At 42.1% G+C, this 22306-nt stretch overlaps 1 protein-coding gene across 4 annotated transcripts in view; it reads right to left on the bottom strand.

The window, feature by feature from the left end:
- Positions 1-9354: 9354 nt before the first annotated feature.
- Positions 9355-22306, bottom strand: part of PPP1R14C (protein phosphatase 1 regulatory inhibitor subunit 14C) — an 86277-nt gene continuing 73325 nt past the window's right edge. For all 4 annotated transcript variants that reach the window (XM_049115763.1, XM_049115671.1, XM_049115735.1 and 1 more), the window contains one exon: positions 9355-10940. Coding sequence is in view for 3 of the 4 variants with exons in the window: in XM_049115671.1 (XP_048971628.1) it covers positions 10866-10940 (75 nt within the window). In the remaining variant the exon portion in view is untranslated. The remainder of the gene's footprint in view (positions 10941-22306) is intronic.

Genomic DNA, 22306 nt, shown 5'->3' with positions numbered 1-22306 from the left:
TGTGACAGATCCAAATGTTCTCCTTCTATCAACCTCCAAGGGCCCACCTGACACCCACAGGAAAGTCAAAATAAAGACCATACCTTTCCTCACCCACTTCCTTGCAGTTTTGTCTCTCACAGCCCCCAGTATATTTTCCTGAACTAGACATTTCTCTGCAATGTTTGCATTGTGTCAAGTGTCTTGTGAACGAAATATTCAGAACAATGAACCAGAATCACAAGCTGCTGAATCTAGCACCCAGGGCCTACCTCAATACATGCTTGGTTTTGCTATTTTTTCCTCAATACTGAGAGATGCCCATACTTTGTTGGGGGAGGCCTATACCACAAGATGGGAGCCAAAAGATACGATGGCCCTACTTCCCTAGCCCAGATAACTGTCCCACTGGGTTTGATTTATAACCACACACAGCTTAACAGAATTTGTTTTGTAATCAGGTTGCCCACCTTGAAATAGAAGCTTCACCATCCACTGGATATATGGCATCAGGCTATGTATTCTCTCCAAGCCTCGGTTTCCTTACCTACATAATGGGTACATTATATAGGTAATATATAACTTGCTTCATGAGGCAAGTACAGCTTGAATCCAAGGGCATTAGCATAGCACACTCAGTGAAAGGTGGCTGATGTCGCCATCACTTGTTCAGGGTAAGGTCGGTGATGATGACAGCACCTCTCCCCCAACAACGAAAGCTTGAGCTTGGACAGAGTTTCTCTGCACATAGAGCATGTAGTGGTGGGAGCTAGACAGACAGGACATGCAGAGGCTGGATGCATGCTTCATGGAGCCACCTGAGATGAACACTACTGTTCTACTGTTCTTCTACAAGGGCCATCTTGGGCCTGCTCTAGCCACCTCTAGCCGCCTCTGCTTTTCTGGAAAAAAAAATAGACCTCTCCCCCTCTCCCCATTCTTCACCATGTCTTTAGGGATATAGTTTTACCCTCTACACTCTCAGGGTCTGCCCTAACCCTTCCTGCTAGAACTGGATACTATTTTTGTCCTTTTTTTCACATTCCCCACAGGCACCCTTTCGGGATCAGGAAACTGAGTTTCAATTGACCATCAGCCTCTTCCCAGAGGAAAAATGCCTTCTCTGCCAGGGCCTGTTGGAATCTTCCAGTCGCCCTGCACAGTCACCCAGGCAGGCCCAAGCACACTGTCCAGGCAGTGCAGACCATGCTCAGCCAGCCCTGGACACAGGTGTGAGGTTCACAGAGGCACTGGGTAAGGCACCTTCCACAAATGTGTCTTACTCAAACTGTGTTTCCTCACTAAAAGTGAAGATGGACTTCTTGGCAGAAAGTACTCAGACATGGGGCACCTGGGTAGCTGGATCTGTCCAACAGTTGGTTTTGGCTCAGGTCATGATCTCATGCATTGTGGGATTGAGCCCTCCATCAGCGTTGTGCTCAACTTGAAGTCTTCTTAAGATTCTCTCTCCCTCTGCCTCTGTCCCTCCCCACTGTACTTTCTCTCTCTCCCTAATATAAATAAATCTTAAAAATAAAAAAAAGAAATAAAATACTCAGACACTATAGAAATGTAACCAATAGTAAGTTGTCTCCCTAACACTTGACCCTATACTCTTATCCCAAGATCAGGATTGATGACAATGTATTCTTCTGCTTTTTAAAATGTATATAATCATATATATATTAATATATACATATTATTATTAATTATATATTAATATGATATATAATATAATATAATATATATTAATATAATAATATATTATTATTAATATATACACTGTTTTTAAAAGGTAGAATTACATTAAATCCTCTCTTTTGCCTCTTGAGAACAAACACCATGGATGTTGGTGTATCATTCTTCATAAAACTATCTAATGTGCATGAATTGGTTTCCATTTTTCTCTATTACAAAAACACTAATAAAAAAACTTTCTATGTATATTTGTACAAGTATTAGATACATTTTAAAAAGTAGAACTATTGAATCAAGAAATAGTAACATTTTATATTTTAATAAATATTTCTAAGTTGCCCTCTTAAAGTCTGGTATCAGTTTATATGTCCACCCTGCTCAGTCTTTTGGCAGAGTTTGACCTTCTTTCAGCCTAGATTGTAATTGTAAATGGGATATTACTCTACTCACATCACAGGGCTGCCATAGGAGATAAATGACATTCAAATAACATTCGAATGACCATTGGTAGGGTCTTCATTACCAACATTTGCTAGCCCTCACAATTTCACACACCCAGACTCACACCACCCTAGCAAAGAATTGGACAAAAACAAAGATGACTACACTTTAAGGCTCCTACCAGGGGTATGTGCTGGTTAGCTTGAAGGAGAATGGATGCCCAGTTGATTGTGGGGCCTCTAGCACAGACGTGGGAGGATTGCAGGATGCTAGAGGAAGGAGGGCAGGGCAAGAGGCTGAAAAGCTCACCAATTGGTGCCTGCGGACTCCACCAACTCTACTAACCTAAGCTTGTTCCAAGAGGATTCTTCTTTTGAAAGCCAGGGCCACCATTTAGGAGGAAGACAGAAGGAGCCATGGTATTATTTTTAAAACTTGATGTGTAGTATAGTGATATGTAGTAAAGTATGGGCTTTTCCCCCACCCATTGCTCTTAAAACTTCATTCGCCTTCTTGAGGAGACAATCCCCTCTGACAACTACAGGTAATTTAAAAGCTTTTATGGAGCTTTGGGTAGAACCCAGTAAAACTTCCAACCTTGGCCAGTTCAATATAAGCATCTGAAAAGTTAGTCATAAAACATCCTTTCCTAATCCACGGCAGACATTAACATTGACTTCTCCAATTACCAATGAATAACCCTCAAGGACTTTTCACTAAAACTGACAACACAAAAATTATGAGCCCCTTAGTAATGAAATTCGTATCTGAGGGAGATATTGGATTGATTATTGGTTAGGATTCTAAAGCCCCTTCATTTCTGCTTGTTTTTCTCTAGGCAGTCATCACTGAATGAACATTAAGTTTGATATTTATTGTTGGCAACAAAATGGGAATTCCATCTCTTCCAGGGTTTCTGCCTTCAGGCCCTGGAGCCCATTAGAAATATGGCTTTGTCTGGTTCACAATATGGGTGGCTGAGCCATTTTGAATCTCAGGTGGTGGCAGTGTGAGCAAGTACTTAGGCAGTGGTAATTGCTGCTGCTAACATTACGTGTGCAACTGATTTGTGTAGTGGCATTAAGAAGTATCTTTAGTGTTTCTGCTGTACAAAGATCATAAATTATGGGCCAGTGCTTTGGATTAAATGAGACTCATGATGAGACACGAGCAAAAACAGTTAAGAGCTTACTTCCTCTTAGAAGGTATACAATATTTTACAGAATTTAAATTCCCAGCCCAAATATAACACAATGGCTTTCTTTCTCTGCATGCTTATGAAACAAACAAAAAAAAAATGCTCAAAAGAAGTGGTTTGTCAAGGGACAAGGTATTACCTTCTTTTCTTCCCCCCCCCCCCAGGGACAGGGGGAAAAGTATGGGCTTTTCCCCCACTCATTGCTCTGCACTGTACACCAGTATTCACATGCTTGTCTCAACTTGTTTTTTGATAACCTAAACAAGATGGCAGAAATGAGTGGGAGTGGGGGTTGGGGTGAGGATAGACCTTTCTGCAGGTGCCATTTCATACCTTTTCCCTGGCTAGGCAGTGGTGTTGGTAGTTGAAGCAGACTGTGGAGCTGAACATGTTGGGGGTGAATCTACTCCAGAGGCTTGTGATCATGGGAACCCAAGGGCAGGACCCATCACAACAAGCAGAAGAGGAAAGACACCTGAAATCTATCTCCTAAACAAGCCAACATATGCATGCCAGGGAGAACCAGCCCCTTCCAGGCTTCTTTGCCAGGCAGACAGGCCATTACTTGCTTCTGGGGCAGCGTGTCTGGGAGAACCTATCAACCACGGAAGGAATTCGGCAAAGTGGAACATCTGAGTATGAGATGGGGAAGAATGAGTTTGGGAATTTGTTCGGGAAGGTCTGAGGCCAAGGAGGGGCGGCTGGCCTTGTCACCAGCTATTCTGGGACTTCTGGGAACCCTGGCTTCCTGCATGACTGTGGCCTCCAATGTTCCAGGCTCTGATTTTTCAGAAGATCTAGGTATGGACATTTTGAGAACCTAGTGATAGCACAGACCCTCTTCCCTACCATGCCTGTCTGCCACTTTCTGTGTCCTTTCTTTCTGGTACTCTCTCTGGCACATGATCTCTCTGTGGCTCTGTGTGGCCCTGTCTCTCTCTCTCTCTCTCTCTTTCTCTCTGGCTCTCTTTCTCTCTCTCTCTCCTGTAAAGTTCCACGAGCTGTAGCTGTAGGAACACTTAGCTTAAAGATACTGGCAGGCAGTTCTCAGCACATCTGTCTGCAACAGAAAATAAGATTCGGAAGGGGAAAAAAACAACTAACTATGCTTTTTTTTCCCAAGAGTTTGGAGGTTTTGTTCAACTTCTCACTCATCACTAATTTCAGTAAGTTTCTAGGGCTTTGGCGTATTCTGTTAAAGTGATGCAAGCCTACACGATCTATTGTACAAATTTTGGTTCCTGCCCCTGTTGGGAGCACAGCTTAAAAGGGTAAGGCACTGTGCTAAGTGCTATAAAAACATTCCTTAAATATGCATTATCTTATTTATCTCCTTATCTATGAACAATCAGAAAGGGGGTTTTATCAGTAATATTCCCTTTTATAAATCTCATCAGCAGCAAGGGAGCACTTCCTGCTATTAACAATAGGAAAACCAAATAGTAAATCACTTAGTCTCAAGCCACCTGTGACCCAGAGGGGGTTACACTTTCTGTAAAGCACCCTGCGAACTGACAAGAACCATGAGCTCATTTTCTATTTTTGGTTTCAGAAACAACAGGGTGGACTACAATACACAAGGAAATTATGATCAAAAAACTACTTTTGCAGTGGAATTTGGGAATTTGACAATAGCAAGCGATAATGCGCTACTCCTATTATGCAGTACTGGAGAGAGATATGAGGCAAGAACTGACATTTGCTTGTATTCTCCATTTCACTCCAAGGAGTCATTTTTGTGTGAAGCAGGTGTGTCTCTCCGTCATGCATTTTCCCTGACCTCCACCAGCATTCCCTTTTTGCTACTAAGGAAGAGGAAGAGAGAAAGTGGCTTTTGTGAAAGTAAATTCTATCCACAGAACCACCATTTGTGGCATGGAATGTCTTTAACTTCTGACCCTACCCCCATTGAAAATGATTAATCAAGTTAGGGTCTAAATATAAGAAAGTATCTACTAGTTATAAGAATGATACAAATCACACTGATAGGGTCTCAGACTTGACCCTATTACAGGCTGACAAGTTAGCCTGCCTCAGTTTCATGGATGCACCAGACCCCACAATCCTGGGTCAGAGAGAAACAGAGTTTGTCAATTGGCAATAGTAGTTGCCCAAGTAACAACACTTTTTGATGTTGATTTCTCCCAGAGCCAAGGCCCATAGGGGTTTGCGAAGAAGGCTAGGTGATGGTTGTGCAGGCAGTGAGTTGCATTATAGGAGGGAAAACTCTGAATTTAGGGAGTCCACATTTTTTATAATGGGCAAACGCCTGCCTGCTCTTTGCCCTAGAGGGAAAAACTTATTTCTATCTTCCAATATTGACATTAATTAAAACATGCAGGAACATGACAGACCTGGGTAGAATTGTTTCCCAACAATGATCACACTGAATTAAAAATATGCATATAAATGAGATCAAGTCTATGTAGCCATGATGTTAAAAGTGCACATTTCTTTACCTTCATATGCTTGCTAGGATCATCTACCTCTAGAACCGACCAGAACAAGGTCAGACTAAAGGAGGCCATTCAGCAGAGTCACTTAACACCCTGCTTGAAGATCCTGAAGATGAAGGAAAACTGACCAGAGATAAAATAAATCTGGTCTTATTTATCCAATGGATCCAATGAAAGCACTAGAAAACTGGATTTCCAGGACCTAATTTGTAGCTATTTTAATATTAGTATTCTACTGAAATGCCTATCTGCCCTGTTGTAGTGGGAGCACCCACAGAGCCAAGAGAAGTGGTGAACTATCTAGTATTATAAAAACAACTTCTCCCCAGTCAAGATACACCATGGTGGCATAAGAACACCGAGGAAGTGAAACATTTCCTGCACTTGTGTCTGAATAGCGGTGCAAGCGGTCCAAGGAAACTCCGTGAAGTCCGGATAGGTCTTACTCATAGAGAACTATGAGAAGCCACCCAGTTTTTCACAGGGAAATTACAAACACACCGTAAGTGATATCCTGAATTCCAAAGGAAGCGGCACTAGTTCTTACTAATAACTGCAGGATCATCGTAAATTCAGGAAGAAAGCACTAGGGGAGAAAACCTGTATTCCTGTCAGTGTCCAACTTGCAACTGGCTTTCACAAAGTTCCAGTTACCAAATACATTAAATTCTTTTGCTTTTTTTTAGACAGACCACAGACAAGGGGTCCCCCCACCCCCACAGTACTTTCCACCAGGCCCTCTTAGCCCATTTGTGCCATTAGAGGGACCTGAGTGTAGTGACCCAAGACAGGGGCAAAAGGAGGAGACAATGGGGATGTGAAGTAGGGAGACAGCACCTCCAAAGTGGCTGCACTCAGAGAAGGTTCCTGAGAAGTGGGGGGAATCCCCAGGATCGTTGACTCAGAAGCAAAAATGATGTAAGGGTAGAGATGTGTCCATCAGCTGTGGGGCCTGCCTTTCCCCCAAGCTGTCAGGCACACACAGTAAAGGTCTTGCTGAGCAATACTGGAGGGACAGCAGAAAGAAAGGCAAATCCCAGCGGGCTGGGCGGGAGCAGTGCCTACCACAGAACTAAGCCATGGGGCAAACTTCAGCCCCCACTGCCAGCCTCGCCTGTGCCATGGAAGGGGAGGGGGCAACCCCTAGATGCAATCCCACCCGCTTCTCTGAGTGGTGCACCAAGTGCCTGGGACAGATTGGCTACTCTAGGCAGTGGCCCTTTGGTCAGTGTCCCTTGGGGAGATGGTAGTCATCGCTCAACAATAGCTCATGTTCCCAACCATTGTGTCTTCTTGGAAAGAGCTGATACAATCATGTACTCATCTGTTAATAACTGATTCTGCACAGCACACAATCTCTTATGGGGATCTGAGGTAGCAAATGAAAATCGGATATCCCAGTGTTACAGGAATTGAGAAAGAATTTCCTCCAGATGTTCTTTCTCCCAATTTTACCTCCTCTGGAAACTGTTGGCAGGTACTCTATGCTGAGCTACCAAGGCCAAGTCCAGGAATTTTTTTGTCAGGGGAAAAGTGAAGAAGAGCCTGGGGACAGAGGGGAGCCCAGCTACAAAGTCTGGCTGTGCTGCTCCTCAGGAGCTGGGGGTCTCTGTTCTCAGGGGTGGGAGAGAACCCATAGGTGGCTGAGGACCCACTCTAACCACAGAGCCTCCCACTCCCCACCTCTCAGCTCTGGGGCTCCGATCACTTTAGATGCAGCTCCTGGCTTTCATTCCTGTGGGGGGAACTGAGAACAAACCCCCTGCAAGGGGCAGGAAAGCTAAATGGTCAAGGGGCTTAGAGGCAGACAGCAGCACTGGTCTTGAAGGTCCGCTCTGGGGCCATGGGAACTCCAGGAAATTGCTGAACGATTCTGAGTTTATCTTCTCTTCTATAAAATGAGGCTAATGCAATCTACCTCCATAAGATTAATGTTAGGATTAAATGTGGTAAGGAAGGTAAGCACTCAGCACAGTAATAAATAAATGGGGACTATTATGATGATTTTTATAAAAGGATAAAGTTTAAACTTGGATTTCTCAATGCTCAAGTGGAAGACTAAGCCAGAAGTTGGGTACTTTGGGGTCATTCCCCTGGTGCTGGATTATAGTTTCTCTCCAGCAGAAGGTAGAACGAGAAATAGTCAATGTGCTAATGCCACAGCTGCCATCCACGGCAACAGCATCCATGTTGTGAGCTGAGGCCAGTGAGGTCAAACGTGTGTGCCAGACTCCACAAGAGTGATCCAATGGGTCAGTTGGTGCTCAATCTGGGAGCTTAAAAAAAAAACCCTAAGGTCGGCTTCTTCAAATTGTTGTTAAATTGGTCAGGACTTGCTTTTAAAACTCCTCAGGTGATGCAAATGTGCATTCAGGCCTAAGAACCACTATCCCAGCCAGGAAGGAAACAGTTTTCTTGAAGCTTTTGTCATATTTATTCAGTTGGCAAACATGTATTGATCCCTTTGATGGGCCAACTTCATGATTTGGTGCTTGATTTATAAGATTGGGTCCCAATCTCAAAGATCCTAGAGTCTAACAGAAGAGACAAACAGGTGAATAGACAGCAATAATGTGGTGTGTATATGCTGGGATGAGGTAGTAAATACTAAAAGCTCTGGACATCCTTAGGAAGCGATATAGACCAGCTTCCAGATAAAGTCTTTGGATGGTGCGGTTATTCCAGACTGAGGCAACAGTTTTTGCAAAGCCTCAGAGGAGAAAATATATATGCTCTAGAAACTCTAGTCATTCAACAGGACTGGATATTAGTGGAAGATCAAAAAAGGAGGCGGGAGAAGCAGGGACCAATTCCTTACAAGGAATGTGGAGAAGTTTGGGTTTTAAGTAAGGGGTGGAGTGATCCCAGCTGTCTTTCTGGCTACTGGGTGGAGAACAGATCAGAGGTAAGCAAGTCTGGACATGGGGAAACCAATTTCAAGATGGTTGCAGGAACCAAGGCAAGATTTAACAAGGGATAGATATGAGAGGTATGAGCAGAGGAAGAAGAGCCTGGTGAATGAGGGCGTGTTGAGGGCAGAGATGAGGAGCCAAGGAGGAGGTCCTGTTCAGAAGGAGTCAGGTGATGCCAGGCCTTGGGGAGGGAAGGAAGAGTATGTATTATGTGGCAGGATCAAAGGGCCTCTTGCTTCATCAGCTCATAACTTTGGGCTGGTCAGCCCTAGTAGAAATCCTGCAAATTCAGTATTTTTCTGTGTTTATAGGATGCACGGCATTCCAACAATAACTGGAATAGTTGGTTAATTTGAAATTTTCTTGAGAATTTTTATCAGATGGGTAAAAGGGAGTTCTAATTAAATGCAAAGCACATGGCCTGAGAGAGGGTTGAAATAGAAGCCAGGCAGGACCAAACACACAGAGCTCCTCCTCCATTTCCTTCCCAACCCAGGAATGTTGCTTTCAGCAACCTTGCTTTCATCAGGAGAGAACCAGGGTCAAATGCCTGAAAATACCTGGAAAGCGAAAAGCTAGGTATATGTGCTTGGTACCCCTGTCTGCAGAACATCTCACACAGAAAAATTATCATTTGAACAGGTTTGGCAATGCAAGTGTGTAAGCAGAGTCGTAAGCAGCTCCATTTATTTCAGTAAATAGCTTGTAAATAAATCATTGGTAAACATTACAAAATTAAATACATTTTCAAAAGCTTGCCAGTATACATAAAATTCACAAACATAGTTCTTTTAAAAAATAAAATATGTTCAGAGCACCCTTGATATAAAATGTCTGACTCCTGTCCTCTGACAGGGCCCCCTAGAGACATCTTACAGTAGATGGGGTTTCTGTGGGGAAGGCGGTGGAGGCCTCCTTGGGGAAGGGAAGAGTTTCTCCTCTGACCTTTTACCCAGCCCACATCGTCTGACGTTTGATCCTTCTCCAAGGAGCTGATCTATAACCAGGAGGCACAGGGCAGGTGCCCCACACCTCGCTCCAAGCAAGGAGACTGGGGTGCATCATTAGGGCCAAGAGCCAGAAGCCTCAGGACATGCCATTGAGAGGAGCCAGAAATGCAATTTCCACCATCCTTCCAAACCAGCGGATGCTCTTGCATCAACTTTCTTGAAGGAAGGTGAGGCTTTCTCACCTCCACATCACTCAACCCTCAGCTCACTCGCACCGCTCTAATGCTGCCCAGGCACAGAAATGACCAGATCGACTTCTAAGGAGGAAGATACTTAATTTGCTAGCTTCCACATGACCTGCTTTCGTGGAGAGAGAGTAATACACAGTATTTGGTTGAAAGCAGAGAATTCATTGCTACACAGTGCTTCCTTTCCCCATTGCAAAACACCACTCAGCATGGGCTTTTCTTTAGAAATCTGAATAGTTCTTCAAATTAAGGATTCATAAAACTTTAAAATACCACAAACAAGGCAATAAGTACATGACCTGGCAAAGCATCCCAATTAATGAAATAATATAAAGTCCATGAATTAAGCCCTTGACCAACTCAACTCCATGTGGTGTAGCTCATTAAAATAACAGATACACTGACTTCTTTCACTTTGGTGCATAAAGTGAATGCTGACGGTCAGCAGCATTCACATGAAGAATATCCAGTGGCCTCTTGAAAATACATGTGCTGTGACCTTCAATTAAAGGACAACCACAAGTTTATTCCATCAATGTGAAATAAAACTCACGTCTACAGTTCAACTTAGTCATGTGTGGATATATACAAGTACGAGAAATTCGGCATCTGAGACAGTTGTACAATTTAAGAAAAAGATTACCAAACTCGTAAGAAAACCACCATCCCTGTATAGTTAGGTCCTAAACCTTTGATTTTACAAAGAAAATGTTGCCTGGCCCAGCCCATTCTTGCATGTCTGCCTGGTTCAAAACCCCTGGTTGGGCTGAAACCAGAGTCATGATGTTCTTGCTATTAAAATAATACACTAATAGAACCTTTCAAAACAAAAAAGGAACACTCTTGAATAAATGTCTAATAGACACCCCCCTCCCCCAAAAAAAGTTTCTCATAAGGGCAACTATGCTTTAATAAATGTCTTCATGAAGCCCAAATCCCAGGACCCATCTTCGTCTCTGGGAGAGTTCCACCCTGTGTTAGAATTATCCGGTCTTCTTCTGCGGAGGGTTCAGTTTCCTCATGCCTCTTATCCGAGAGAGCAGCTCCTGGATAAATTCCTAAAAGAGATCAGAAGAAGTTAATATGACAAGCTCACTCTACTAAAATTGGGAATTAAAATATGCTTGAGGTCACTAAGGTCAGTGGCAGTTAATGTGAGTTGATGAGTTTGGTTGGAGGTATCAGTCCCAGCTGCCTTGATAGAGGACTTTTTTTTTTTTTGTGAAGATTTTATTTATTTATTCACAAGAGACAGAGAGAGAGAGAGGCAGGGACAAAGGCAGAGGGAGACCTGAGCCAAAGGCAGACACTCAACCACTGAGCCACCCAGGTGTCCCAATAGAGGACATTTTTAAACAAATGAAGTGTGCTTAAACCTCACATCACGATCAATGCCTCACCCTGCTCTCTTCACTCACTGACCTTATCTATATGGCCTTTGAAGGCACATGTGGTTTAGATCAGCCTTCTCAACCTTTAATAAACCTTTAATATGAGCATACAAATCACCCAGGGAGCTTGTAGATTCTGATTTAGTAGGCTAGGTTGGGGCCGGAAATTCTGCATTTCTAACTGGCTGGCTGTGCCTATGTTAGTCTCTGGACCATACCTGGAACATCAGGGCTTGACCAGTGGTTCACAAATGTAAGTCCTCATTAGAATCACCAGGGGTACTTATTAAACCATAGAGTGCTGGGCCCCCAAATTTCTGATTCAGTAGTTCTGGGGCGGGGCCTGAGAATGTGCATCTCTAACACGTTCCCAAGTGACACCTGCTGTTGATTCCAGGATCATACTGAGACCACTGATCTAGATCTCAAAAGAATCTTTTGACTTTTTCTGACTGCAAATCAGTTTTTTTTAAAGCCAAACACATTTTACATTTACAATTCAGTACATTCAAACGCATATTTGAAATAAAAATCTCAAGAACGAATACTTAATATTTATAATACATCCTATATTTTCTCTTCTAATCTAATTTCATTTAAAGGGTAATGCTGAGGGAGATCCACTAAAATGATTTCATGTCCTAGTCATAGATGAACACCCAATGACTAAAGAACAGTCTAGAATGGTTCCTACTTTATACCATCAGGAATCTTTCACTGCTGCCTTCTGTTTAAAATGATTTGGCTACCTAAAAAGTCATATTTATTAAATAATAATTACTTTGTCTTCTTATTTTATATTTGTCACAAAGCAGACAGCCAGACTTTCTGATCAGCAAGTGGCGGTTGGTGAATGACAGGACTGGGTACATCAGGAATTTATCGAGAACAAAAATGCTAAGAAAACTTCCTTTCCATTTGGCCTTCTGAAAAACCACTCTCAAGCCCCCCTCCCAATCACAACCCTTAGTACAAGCTCCCAGGCCAAGTGATCCCAGAAAACTATTCTCCAGCTCGAAAACACAATAAGCTTAACATTTAGTATGTTGTTAGCCACCCAAAATTTTTTTTGATAATTTTTTGTGATTATAAATATATGCTTCTTCTAAACAACTTAAGAAAATACAAGCCAGCAACAATTACTCCTTAGAATGAACCACTAATGTATTTTCTCCTATGAAAATGGTTTTTACCTAATTAAGATCACACCATATAAATAAGTTCTTTTCTTCAATTTAGCATTATGTAAGAATCTTTCTCCCACAACATTAAATAGCCTTCTAAAAAATAACTTCAATGATCTTTTATTATATAGCTGTTCTACAATCTGCTTAATTCCTCCATTACTAGAATACGTGGTTGGTTCCTGACTTTTTCAGAATTATAAACAATGCCACAAGAAACATCCCTGTGCATAAATCTGCAGTTTAGGGATGCCTGAGTGGCTCAGCGGTTAAGTGCCTGCCTTCAGCCCAGGGCATGATCCTGGAGTCCTGGGATCGAGTCCTGCATCCGGCTCCCTGCAGGGAGCCTGCTTCTCTCTCTGCCTGTGTCTCTGCCTCTCTCTCTGTGTCACTCATGAATAAATAAAATATTTTTTTAAAAATCTGCAGTTTAGATTCTTCTCTTTGTAGAGCTTATCCAGAGAACGAGAACATTTTCATCACCACCATTTCTGACCTTGGGCAGAATGGAACACATGAAATAAAAGGAGGCCCTATTTTAACTTCCTGAACACTATTTTATCTAATTTAAAGAATTTTCTAGGATAAAATAATGCCAAATTTTCATACTTATATTCAATTTGCATTTTGTAAATTTAACACATTTCCTATTTCTCCTCTTGCTATGTGGTTTCGACAATATAATGTGAAACATACAGTTTCATTGTTTTGGGAATCTACTACTCAAATGATTCCTGTAAAAAGTTCCAGCATTTCAGTGTAGATCTCCTTTTTTTTTTTTCAAGCAAAGGCAAGAATCACAAATCCTTTCACTTATCTTGTTGATAAGTAGCAATTCTTCTGCACTATTCCTATAACATTTTTTTCAAAAAGATCATTATAAAAATAAAGATCAAATATTAGAAGGAATAATATACCCTAAACTACAGACTTTTCTCCTTCAAGACAAAAGTAATTTGGTAATTTAAATAAAATACAAATTATCTCGAAGAACCAATCATAATGTACATTCATCTCAGTGATTAAAAACATCAATAAATAACTTGTATTTATATTTAACATCAATGAACTCTAAAATTTTATATTAACTAATTTTATGTCTACACATTAATATACTGTATTTTACATATTTCTAAATGTTCATTAAATTTGCATAATGAGGTACTCCACTAAGTTAAAAAAAATAGCAAGACCAATACTTATTCCCCATACAGAAACTTGCACAGAAGGATTTTAATGAGTACAGATGATCCTCAAAGAAGATCCAAGAATCTTTAATCAAAAATATTTTGAGGGGCGCCTGGGTGCCTCACTTGGTTAAGTGTCTGACTTCAGCTCAGGTCATGATCCCAGGGTCCTGGGATTGAGCCCCAGGGATGCTCAATCAGGGGCCTGCGAGGGGCCTCCTTTTCCCTCTGCCTCTGCTGCTCCCCCAATTTGTGTGCTCTCTCTCTCTCTCTCTCTCTCTCTCTCTGGTGCTTTCTCTCAAATAAATAAAATCATTTTTAAAAAATACTTTGATAGCTTTGTTCATATTACTCAAAAATTCTCTAGGTAACTAATAATATACCTCATTTACTTCTAAAACAGATCACTTAGACTTGGGTTGTGGACACTAATCAAGTCACAGAAAGGCTGCCCCTTTGAGGAAATGACACCTGATGTGAGATGTGAATTAACAAAGAGAGGCCAGCCTGGAGAAAGTTGAGGGTCTGGGTCACACAACACATGCAAAGGCCCTGCAGAGAAACAAGCAAGGAAGTGGGTGTTCCTGGCACAGAAAGGCCAAGTCAAGTGGGGCAGGAGCCATGCTGGGGATGCTAGGGTCAGCTTGCCAGGGCCTCGCTGCCCACAATACAGTGCTGAGAGAGTATTCTTGATGCAATGGACAGCTTTTAAGTAGGGAAGCAACATCGTCTGATTTTGGCTTCTAAAAGCCCTCTGTGGGGATCCCTGGGTGGCTCAGAGGCTTAGTGCCTGCCTTTGGCCCATGGTGTGATCCTGGAGACCCGGGATCAAGTCCCACATCGGGGTCCCTATATGGAGCCTGCTTCTCCCTCTGCCTGTGTCTCTGCACCTCTCTCTCTCTTCCTCTCTCTTTGTGTGTCTCTCATGAATAAATAAATAAAAATCTTTAAAAAAATAAAATAAAAGCCCTCTGTGGGGCAGCCCGGGTGGCTCAGCAGTTTAGAGCTGCCTTCAGCCCAGGGCATGATCCTGGAGACCTGGGATCGAGTCCCACATCGGGCTCCCTGAATGGAGCCTGCTTCTGCCTCTGCCTGTGTCTCTGCCTCTCTCTCTCTCTCTCTCTCTCTCTCTCATGAATAAATAAAAATCTTTTAAAAAAATAATAAAAAATAAAAGCCCCCTGTGACTGCCATGTAGAGTACAGGCTGTATAAAAACAAGATTGAAAGATAGGCTAGTTTGGGGATTTTGCAGAGATTCAGGCAAGGGATGCCCAGCCTTAAAGGCAATGAAAATTAAGCAGGATCCATTTCAGAGTCAGAGTCACTAGACTGTGTTGCTAGAATGAATGGGACCTCCAATAAAATGGGGAGATGGGACAAGGAAAAAGGGGGATTAAGGTAACCATTACGCTGAAATGAGAAAAACCCAGAGGGTACCTACTAGACACATGAGGATCTCAGGAAGACAGTTCAACATGACTTGGTGTCTTAGCTCAACGGCTGAAGTCATAAAGCTAGGCATCACTTGCATCTAAACTAGTGGCTTTCAGGACGCCTGGGTGGCTCAGTGGTTGAGTATCTGCCTTCAGATCAGGTCGGGATCCTGGGATCAAGTCCCACATAGGGCTCCCCATGGGGACCCAGCTTCTCCCTCTGCCTATGTTTCTGCCTCTCTTTCTCTCATGAGTAAATAAATAAAATCTTAAAAAAAATAAATAAATCAGTGGCTTTCAACTAAAAAACACAACTCCTAAAAAACTACATGTGATCCATACATAGTTACATCAGCTAGTTCACAAAGAAACAAGCCTGAAACAAAGGTTTCTTGAAAAGATGTAACTCTTACGATATGTGATACCCCTTGATATTTTATTTTGAAAAAAAAAAAAAAAAAAGGGTCAAGGCCAACTCATAGGTTACCACCCATAGTTTGTAAATACAATGATCTAGACCAAGGCTAATGAATGCAGTAGCCCCCAACCACATAGACAAGTAGTATAAATATAATAATATAAATATAGATACATACTTATAGTATATTCATATGTAATAAATATGCCTATATTCTATAATATAAATGATACAGTGTAACTATTTAAATGTAAATGAATTAAGACAAATACAATTTAAAATTCAGTTCCTTATTCGCACTAGTCATATTCCAAATAGTCAGTAGCCATCTATGGCTAGTGGCCACCATACTAGACACTAGGGCTATAGAATATTTCCATCATTTCAAAAAAAAAGATTTTATAAAGATTGTGTTTATTTATTCATGAGAGACACAGAGAGAGAAAGAGGCAGAGACACAGGCAGAGGGAGAAGCAGGCTCCATGCAGGGAAGTCTGACATGGGACTCGATCCCGGGTCTCCAGGATCATGCCCTGGGCTGAAGGCAGTGCTAAACCACTGAGCCACCTGGGCTGCCCCATTTCAGAAAATTCTATTGGACAGCACAGGTGGCAATGCTTTGAATTGCAAGGCTCCATGAGATAAGCTTGGAAGAAAGTGTAAATAGAGAGGAAAAGAAGGCTGAAGACCAAGGCCAGAGGTCCCCTAGCAAGTGAGGTCTGGGAGAAATGCTGGGGCCAGTGAAGGAGACTGAAAAGGAGAAAGCAATGAGGAGGGAGAAATGCAAAAGAGTGTGCTGTTAAGAAGTCAAGAAAAGAACATGCTTCTAGAAAGAAGAGGTGCTCAATCAAGCCAGGTACCAATAAGAGGTTAAGTAAGTTAAGATAAATTCAAAACCATAGAGTTGCCAAGAAAGAGGCCATAGTGTCCTACTTGGGAGAAGTCCATAGAGTTGCCAAGAAAGAGGCCATAGTGTCCTACTTGGGAGAAGTTAGTAGACTGGCTGGGATGGAAACTCCCACCACTAAAACGTCCTCTGTGACTTTTTCTTGGTAAAAGATTTATTAAGGTATAAATGGCATGCCATAAACTACACATTTTAAGGCATACAACCACAAGTACACCATCTGTGCAATCAACATAATGGACACATTCAATTCCTTCAGAGGTATCTTCATGCCCTTTGGCAATCCCTCTCTCCTCCCTCTGCTCTTCTTATTCCCAGGAAAACTCTGTCACTATTAAATTAACTTGCATTTTCTAGAGTTTTATACAAATGGAACCATAATACTACATACTTTTTAGTCTTCTATTTTTGGGGTTTCTTTCATTCAACATAATTATTTTGAGATTCAGCAAAATTTTAATTGCACATTTATTTTCATTATTATTATTATTACTAAGTAGCATTTTGTTGTATTGGAGTACCAGTTTGTTTATCCACTCACCTGTTGATGGAAATTTGGGTTGTTTTCAGTATAGGGCTATTATAAACAAAGTTGTTTAAAATATCCATGTAAAACTCTGTATGGAACATGCTTTGATTTCTTTTGGGTAAATATCTAGGATTAGGATGGCTGAACTGCTGATTTATTTGTTTGTCTTTATGGCAATATCACTCTGTCTTCTAAGTATAGGTTTACAGGTCCTAAAATCAGGTAATGTTAGTCTGCCATCTTTGTTGATACATATTGTTTTGGCTATTCTAAGTCCTTTAAATTTCCTTAAGAATTTTAGAATCAATTCATTATTTTATACAAAACAAAAACAAACAAAAAACGCTGCTGGGATTTTGGTTGAGACTGCATTGAATTTATAAATCACTCTGTGGTAAAGACAATGAATGTTCTCAGCAACATTTTATAGTTCTCAGTGTACATCTTTTGTCATATTTATTCCTAAATGTTTAATATTGTTGATGTTACTAGAAGTGGTACATTTTTATTTCCAATCATTGCCAGCAATAGATTTTCATATATTTACCTCCTTTTCTGCAAGCTTGTTGAACTCACTTGTTAGTTCTAGCACCTTTCTGTAGACCTTTTGCAGATGTTCTTTCTAGAGTTTAGGGATTTCCCTTCTATTCCTAGGTTGGCTGAGAATTTTTAACCAGGAATAGGGAGATTTATCAATTGTATTGTTCTTTTCAGAGAATGAGCTTTTCTTTCACGGATTTTCTTTACTGGTTTTCTTTTTTATATTCACAGATTTCTGCTTTCATTTTCATTATTTTCTTTCTTCACCTTACTCTGAGTTTAATTTGTTCCTTTTTTCCCTAGTTCCCAGGATAGATTCTAAAGTCATTTGAAACCTTTCCCAATATAGACAGTGTTATATATTCACCTCTAAGCACTGCTTTGGATGCATCTCACAAATTTTGATATAATGAGTTTTCACTTCATTCATTTTGAAATAGTTTCCAATTTCACATTTGATTCCTTCTTTGGCCTAGCAGTTATTTAGAAATGTATCAGTTAGTTTCCAAATATTCGGAGATTTTTCCAGACACCCTTCTGTTACTGATTTCTAACTTAATTCCATTATTTAAAGAATGTACTTTGTATGACTTTAATCTTTTAAAATTTGAGACTTGCTTTGTGGCCTAGAACATGTCTATCTTGGTAAATATTCCATGTGCATTTATGTTCTGTGTGCCTATAATTATAGGCTAACTTCAGGTCTTTTACCACTGCATTTATTCGGCATCTTGCCATGTGACTTGTACACATACAGAACATGTCAAAAGAAGGGATGAATAAAGTGTCTCCCAAGATGCAATATTTCCACAAGAAAATGATTCCCTAATCACAAAAGACATGATCTTTTGTGACACTAAAAAAAAAAAAAAAAAAAAAAAAAGGCATTTGTGACTCTTTTTCGACCTTTGAATCCCCAGTTGAAAGGAGGAGCGAGAATGGATGCAAACCCCCTAGTGGACGTGGGTTGAATATTAGGATCTGGCACTGGTTGTGCTCAATCCAAACAAAACAAAGGGAATCAACATTTGCTGAAGGCCTTTTCTGTGTAGCCTATTTATATATATTGCCATATTTGATCTAATGTAGTTTTATTACCTCCATTTTACACATGAGAAAAAAATGGATGTCTAGTTCACTATAAGTCATTGTCTGAGGTCACAAAGCAAATATTTGAATCCAGGTCTCTTGAAGCCAATTGAGCTCAATAAATGGGTACCAAGCCCCCAGCATGTGCCAGATACTACACTACTTGCTGGGATGCAGAGGAAGGGAGAGGCCCTGGCCCAAAGGGGGCTCCCAGGCTAGCACGAAACAGGCTGTCAGTGTATGACACCAGTCACAATGCTAAGTGTGTATATGAGTGCTCCCTGGGCAGATGGATGGTGCACACTGCCCCTACCCAGTCCAGGCCTGGGACCACTCCTGCCTCTCCCACTCTGCCTCTCCTGGTGGATGACAGGCTAAAAGAAGGTCATGATTCCAAGAGACTGAAAGATGAGAAGCTCTGTGTCAATTCAAGGAATCTAGAATCTGGAATCACTGCTCTGGGGTGTCAGCCCAGCTTCCTCTCCCTCCTTCTCCTCTCCTTCTCCCTCCGTAAGGGTACATCTTTTATCAGCTGAACATACCTCTACTAGTGTCTAAGATCTGGCCATTCTCGTTTCCTAATGTTTGAAATAGTATTTCAGCTAACTGCTGGAATTTTACAAAGGCAAACAGGCATTGCTCTGACCCATCATTTCAAGACAACTGGCAACTATTTTTTAGGCCACCTCAGCAGCTTTTGTCCAAATGCTCTTCCTAATGCTCCCCGAGATCCCCAGTCTGCAACCCTGAGGGAAGCCTCACCCAGTTGCAACATTCCTGCGGGCTACCAAGGGCCAGGTTGTGCTCAACTGGGCAGGGCGCCAAGCCACAGCTGGACAAATAGCCTCACACAGCGGCCTTTAATAAAAGGCTGGGGCCCTATGTCCCCAGGACCATGAGTTGTATGGAAGGGACTATGTGTCCCCAGGACTGTGAATTATATGAGGGGGGAACCTGTGTCCCCAGGACTGTGAATTGTATAGTGACACAAGAAGCAGAGAGACAAAAGATAAAGATCTTGGGTTATAAACACCAAGAGGGCCCTTTGAAACAAATGCCTATAAAGATCTAAGATGGGTCCATTCCTACGTGGAGGGAGTTGCCCTCTGCACTCACACAGCAGGAAGCAGTGTAGCCATGTGGTTAAGAGTAGGACTTGGGAACCAGGGGACCAGGTTCAAATCCTTGTGCATCATTTAAGGGCTAATTATTTTCTCTATGTCTCAGTTTTTCTCACCATGAACTGAGAGTGATGATAATGAAGCATAACCTCAAGGTTGGTATATTTAATAGTTTTATGAATTAAAAGCTTTGAGAAGCTTGGGAAGATGCTTGGGCCACAGAGAGCGCCGTGAAAGTGCTTTCTGCCATCTTCATCATCATCATCGAGACTATACTGATTAAGAATATTTCCAGTCTGTACAAATTCTAATCAAGAACACTAAGGAAAATGTAGCCATCTCATCCTCCCCCCACATACACACCACCACCACACACAGCCATGTAGAAAAGGTTTGAAAATTGAGGCAGATGAGAAGTACGTTGGTGACATCCAGCAAGACCAAAGTGCTCAGGTCAGGGGGTAACATCAGGCTATAAGCAAAACAAGTGTTTCCTGGAAGAAGCTGTTGGTGACCCCAGCCAAGTACGTGTTTTTCCCTCTGTGGCTGTGGGTTTCCCCTGCTTCAGGCAACAAGGCTGTAATTGTTGAGAAAATCCACACTAGCCTCTCTCATCCTGCCTGGGCTGGGGTCTCAGCTCCCATTGCACCTTCCTCAAAGATTCCTGCCTTCGACTGTCCTCCCTGAGATCTGACCACAGCCTACCAGCCACTGCAGAGCCACTGCCACGGCACAACCCCTTCTCAAAAGGCCACAAAGGAGTATTTGCTCTTCACATCATGAAGTGTTTAAAATAGACTTGAAAACATTCCTCCAGGGGCACCTGGGTGGCTCAGTGATTGAGCATCTGCCTTTGGCTCAAGTCGTGATCCCGGAGTCCCAGAGTTGAGTCTCACGTTGGGCTTCCTGAAGGGAGCCTGCTTCTCCCTCTGCCTCTGTCTCTGCCTCTCTCTGTCTCTCATGAATAAATAAAAAAAAATTTGTAAAAAGTTCCTCAGTGGCATTTCCTAACCACCTACCTCCCTCTTTCATACACGCACATGCATACTCAGAGAGTCACACACTCACACTCAGGCACACTCACACTCCGAGGGGCACACACATTCACACACTCAAATAGGCACACTCAGGCACACATATGCCACACGTGCAGCAGCAAACATGCCACCTCCCACCTCCTTTAACTCTTCCTTCTCCTTCTGACTCCTCTGAGTCTTTGACTATGGCCTATATCACACTGTAGGGGAAATCCTTACCCTTCCCTCCACCTAACTATTCTCCCTTAAAACAATGGAAAAATGTGTCCCTTAATAAACACATTTTTTAAAAGATTTTATTTATTTATTTGACACAGAGAGAGAGAGAGCGAGCACATGCAGGGGGAGCAGCAGAGGTAGACAGAGAAGCAGACTCCCTGCTGAGCAGGGAGCCCAACGTGGGACTCAATCCTAGGACCCCAGGATCATAACCTGAGCCAAAGGCAGACACTTAACCTACTGAGCCACCCAGGTACCCCAATAAACACCTTTCTAAATGACCCTGGGCACCTACCCCCGACCTCAGTTCTAGGTACTATTTTTGTATCTGAGAATGCTCTGCATTCACCTTTTTACCCATGAACTCACCTAGGGACTAGTCTCCCCCACAGTATGTACCTTCTATTTTGTTTAGGATAATGCCATGCTCTCATGGGCATTAAATTCCTGTCTGGGGTTCAGATAACTCATACTTATGGGCACCTTTTATGTGACAAGCATTCTGGGCATTTTCATGGACTGCTTCATTTAATCATTACAACTGTCTTGTAACACAGGCTCAGAGAGGTTGCGAGGTTTGCCCAAGGTCACATAGCTACTGAATGGTCAGACCAAGATTCAAACCCTATTTATATAAAGCCATAAGAAATTTGGACTCACTTCCTGGGAGCAGATGGTACAATTCCCTCTCTCTGTACCATGATACCCAGGGGGGAAACTTTTTTCTTTATTAAGCAACCAAGACAGGTAATTTTAGTCTAATTACAAACCAAACTAAAATGACTTGAAATGTGTGTGATAAACACAGCAATCCTTTAATGTTTACATATGGGGGAAGGGCTGGCCAGATATGGAAAGGACTGTGTTTTACAGGTAAGCTCTGGAAATCTTTCCCCAGAGCAGGAACCTTCCTTCCTTTCTGCTCATAGTCTCTTTCCAATGCATAAACACCTCAAAAGCCCAAGTTGCTGCCTTCTACTCTAACTTATAAATTAGAAAAGAAGAAAAAGAGGAGGGAAGATGGAGCAAAAAGGGGAGAAAGAGAGGAGAAAAGGAAGAAGAGAGGGAAGCCAGAGTGTTGACCTTTCTGCTCAGCCAGCGCGGACTCCTCAAGGCTCCCCCACCACAGCGTGCTCCTGCTCAGGTCTCTTCATTGGACACTGCTAAGGACAACTTTTCCTTCCTTCCTTCCTTCCTTCCTTCCTTCCTTCCTTCCTTCCTTCCTTCCTTCCTTCCTTCCTTCCTCCCTCCCTCCCTCCCTCCCTCCCTCCCTTCCTTCCTCCCTTCCTTCCTTTCTCTTTCTTTTCTGCCTACCTGCTTGCTTTCAGTTATTGACTTTATTGAGGAATAATTTATGGGCAATAAAT

This window comes from Canis lupus, chromosome 1 (assembly GCF_003254725.2).
Source record: "Canis lupus dingo isolate Sandy chromosome 1, ASM325472v2, whole genome shotgun sequence".
NCBI lineage: Eukaryota > Metazoa > Chordata > Mammalia > Carnivora > Canidae > Canis > Canis lupus.
The sequence above is the reverse complement of the archived record's forward strand: the minus strand, read 5'-3'. Positions and strand labels throughout refer to the sequence as shown.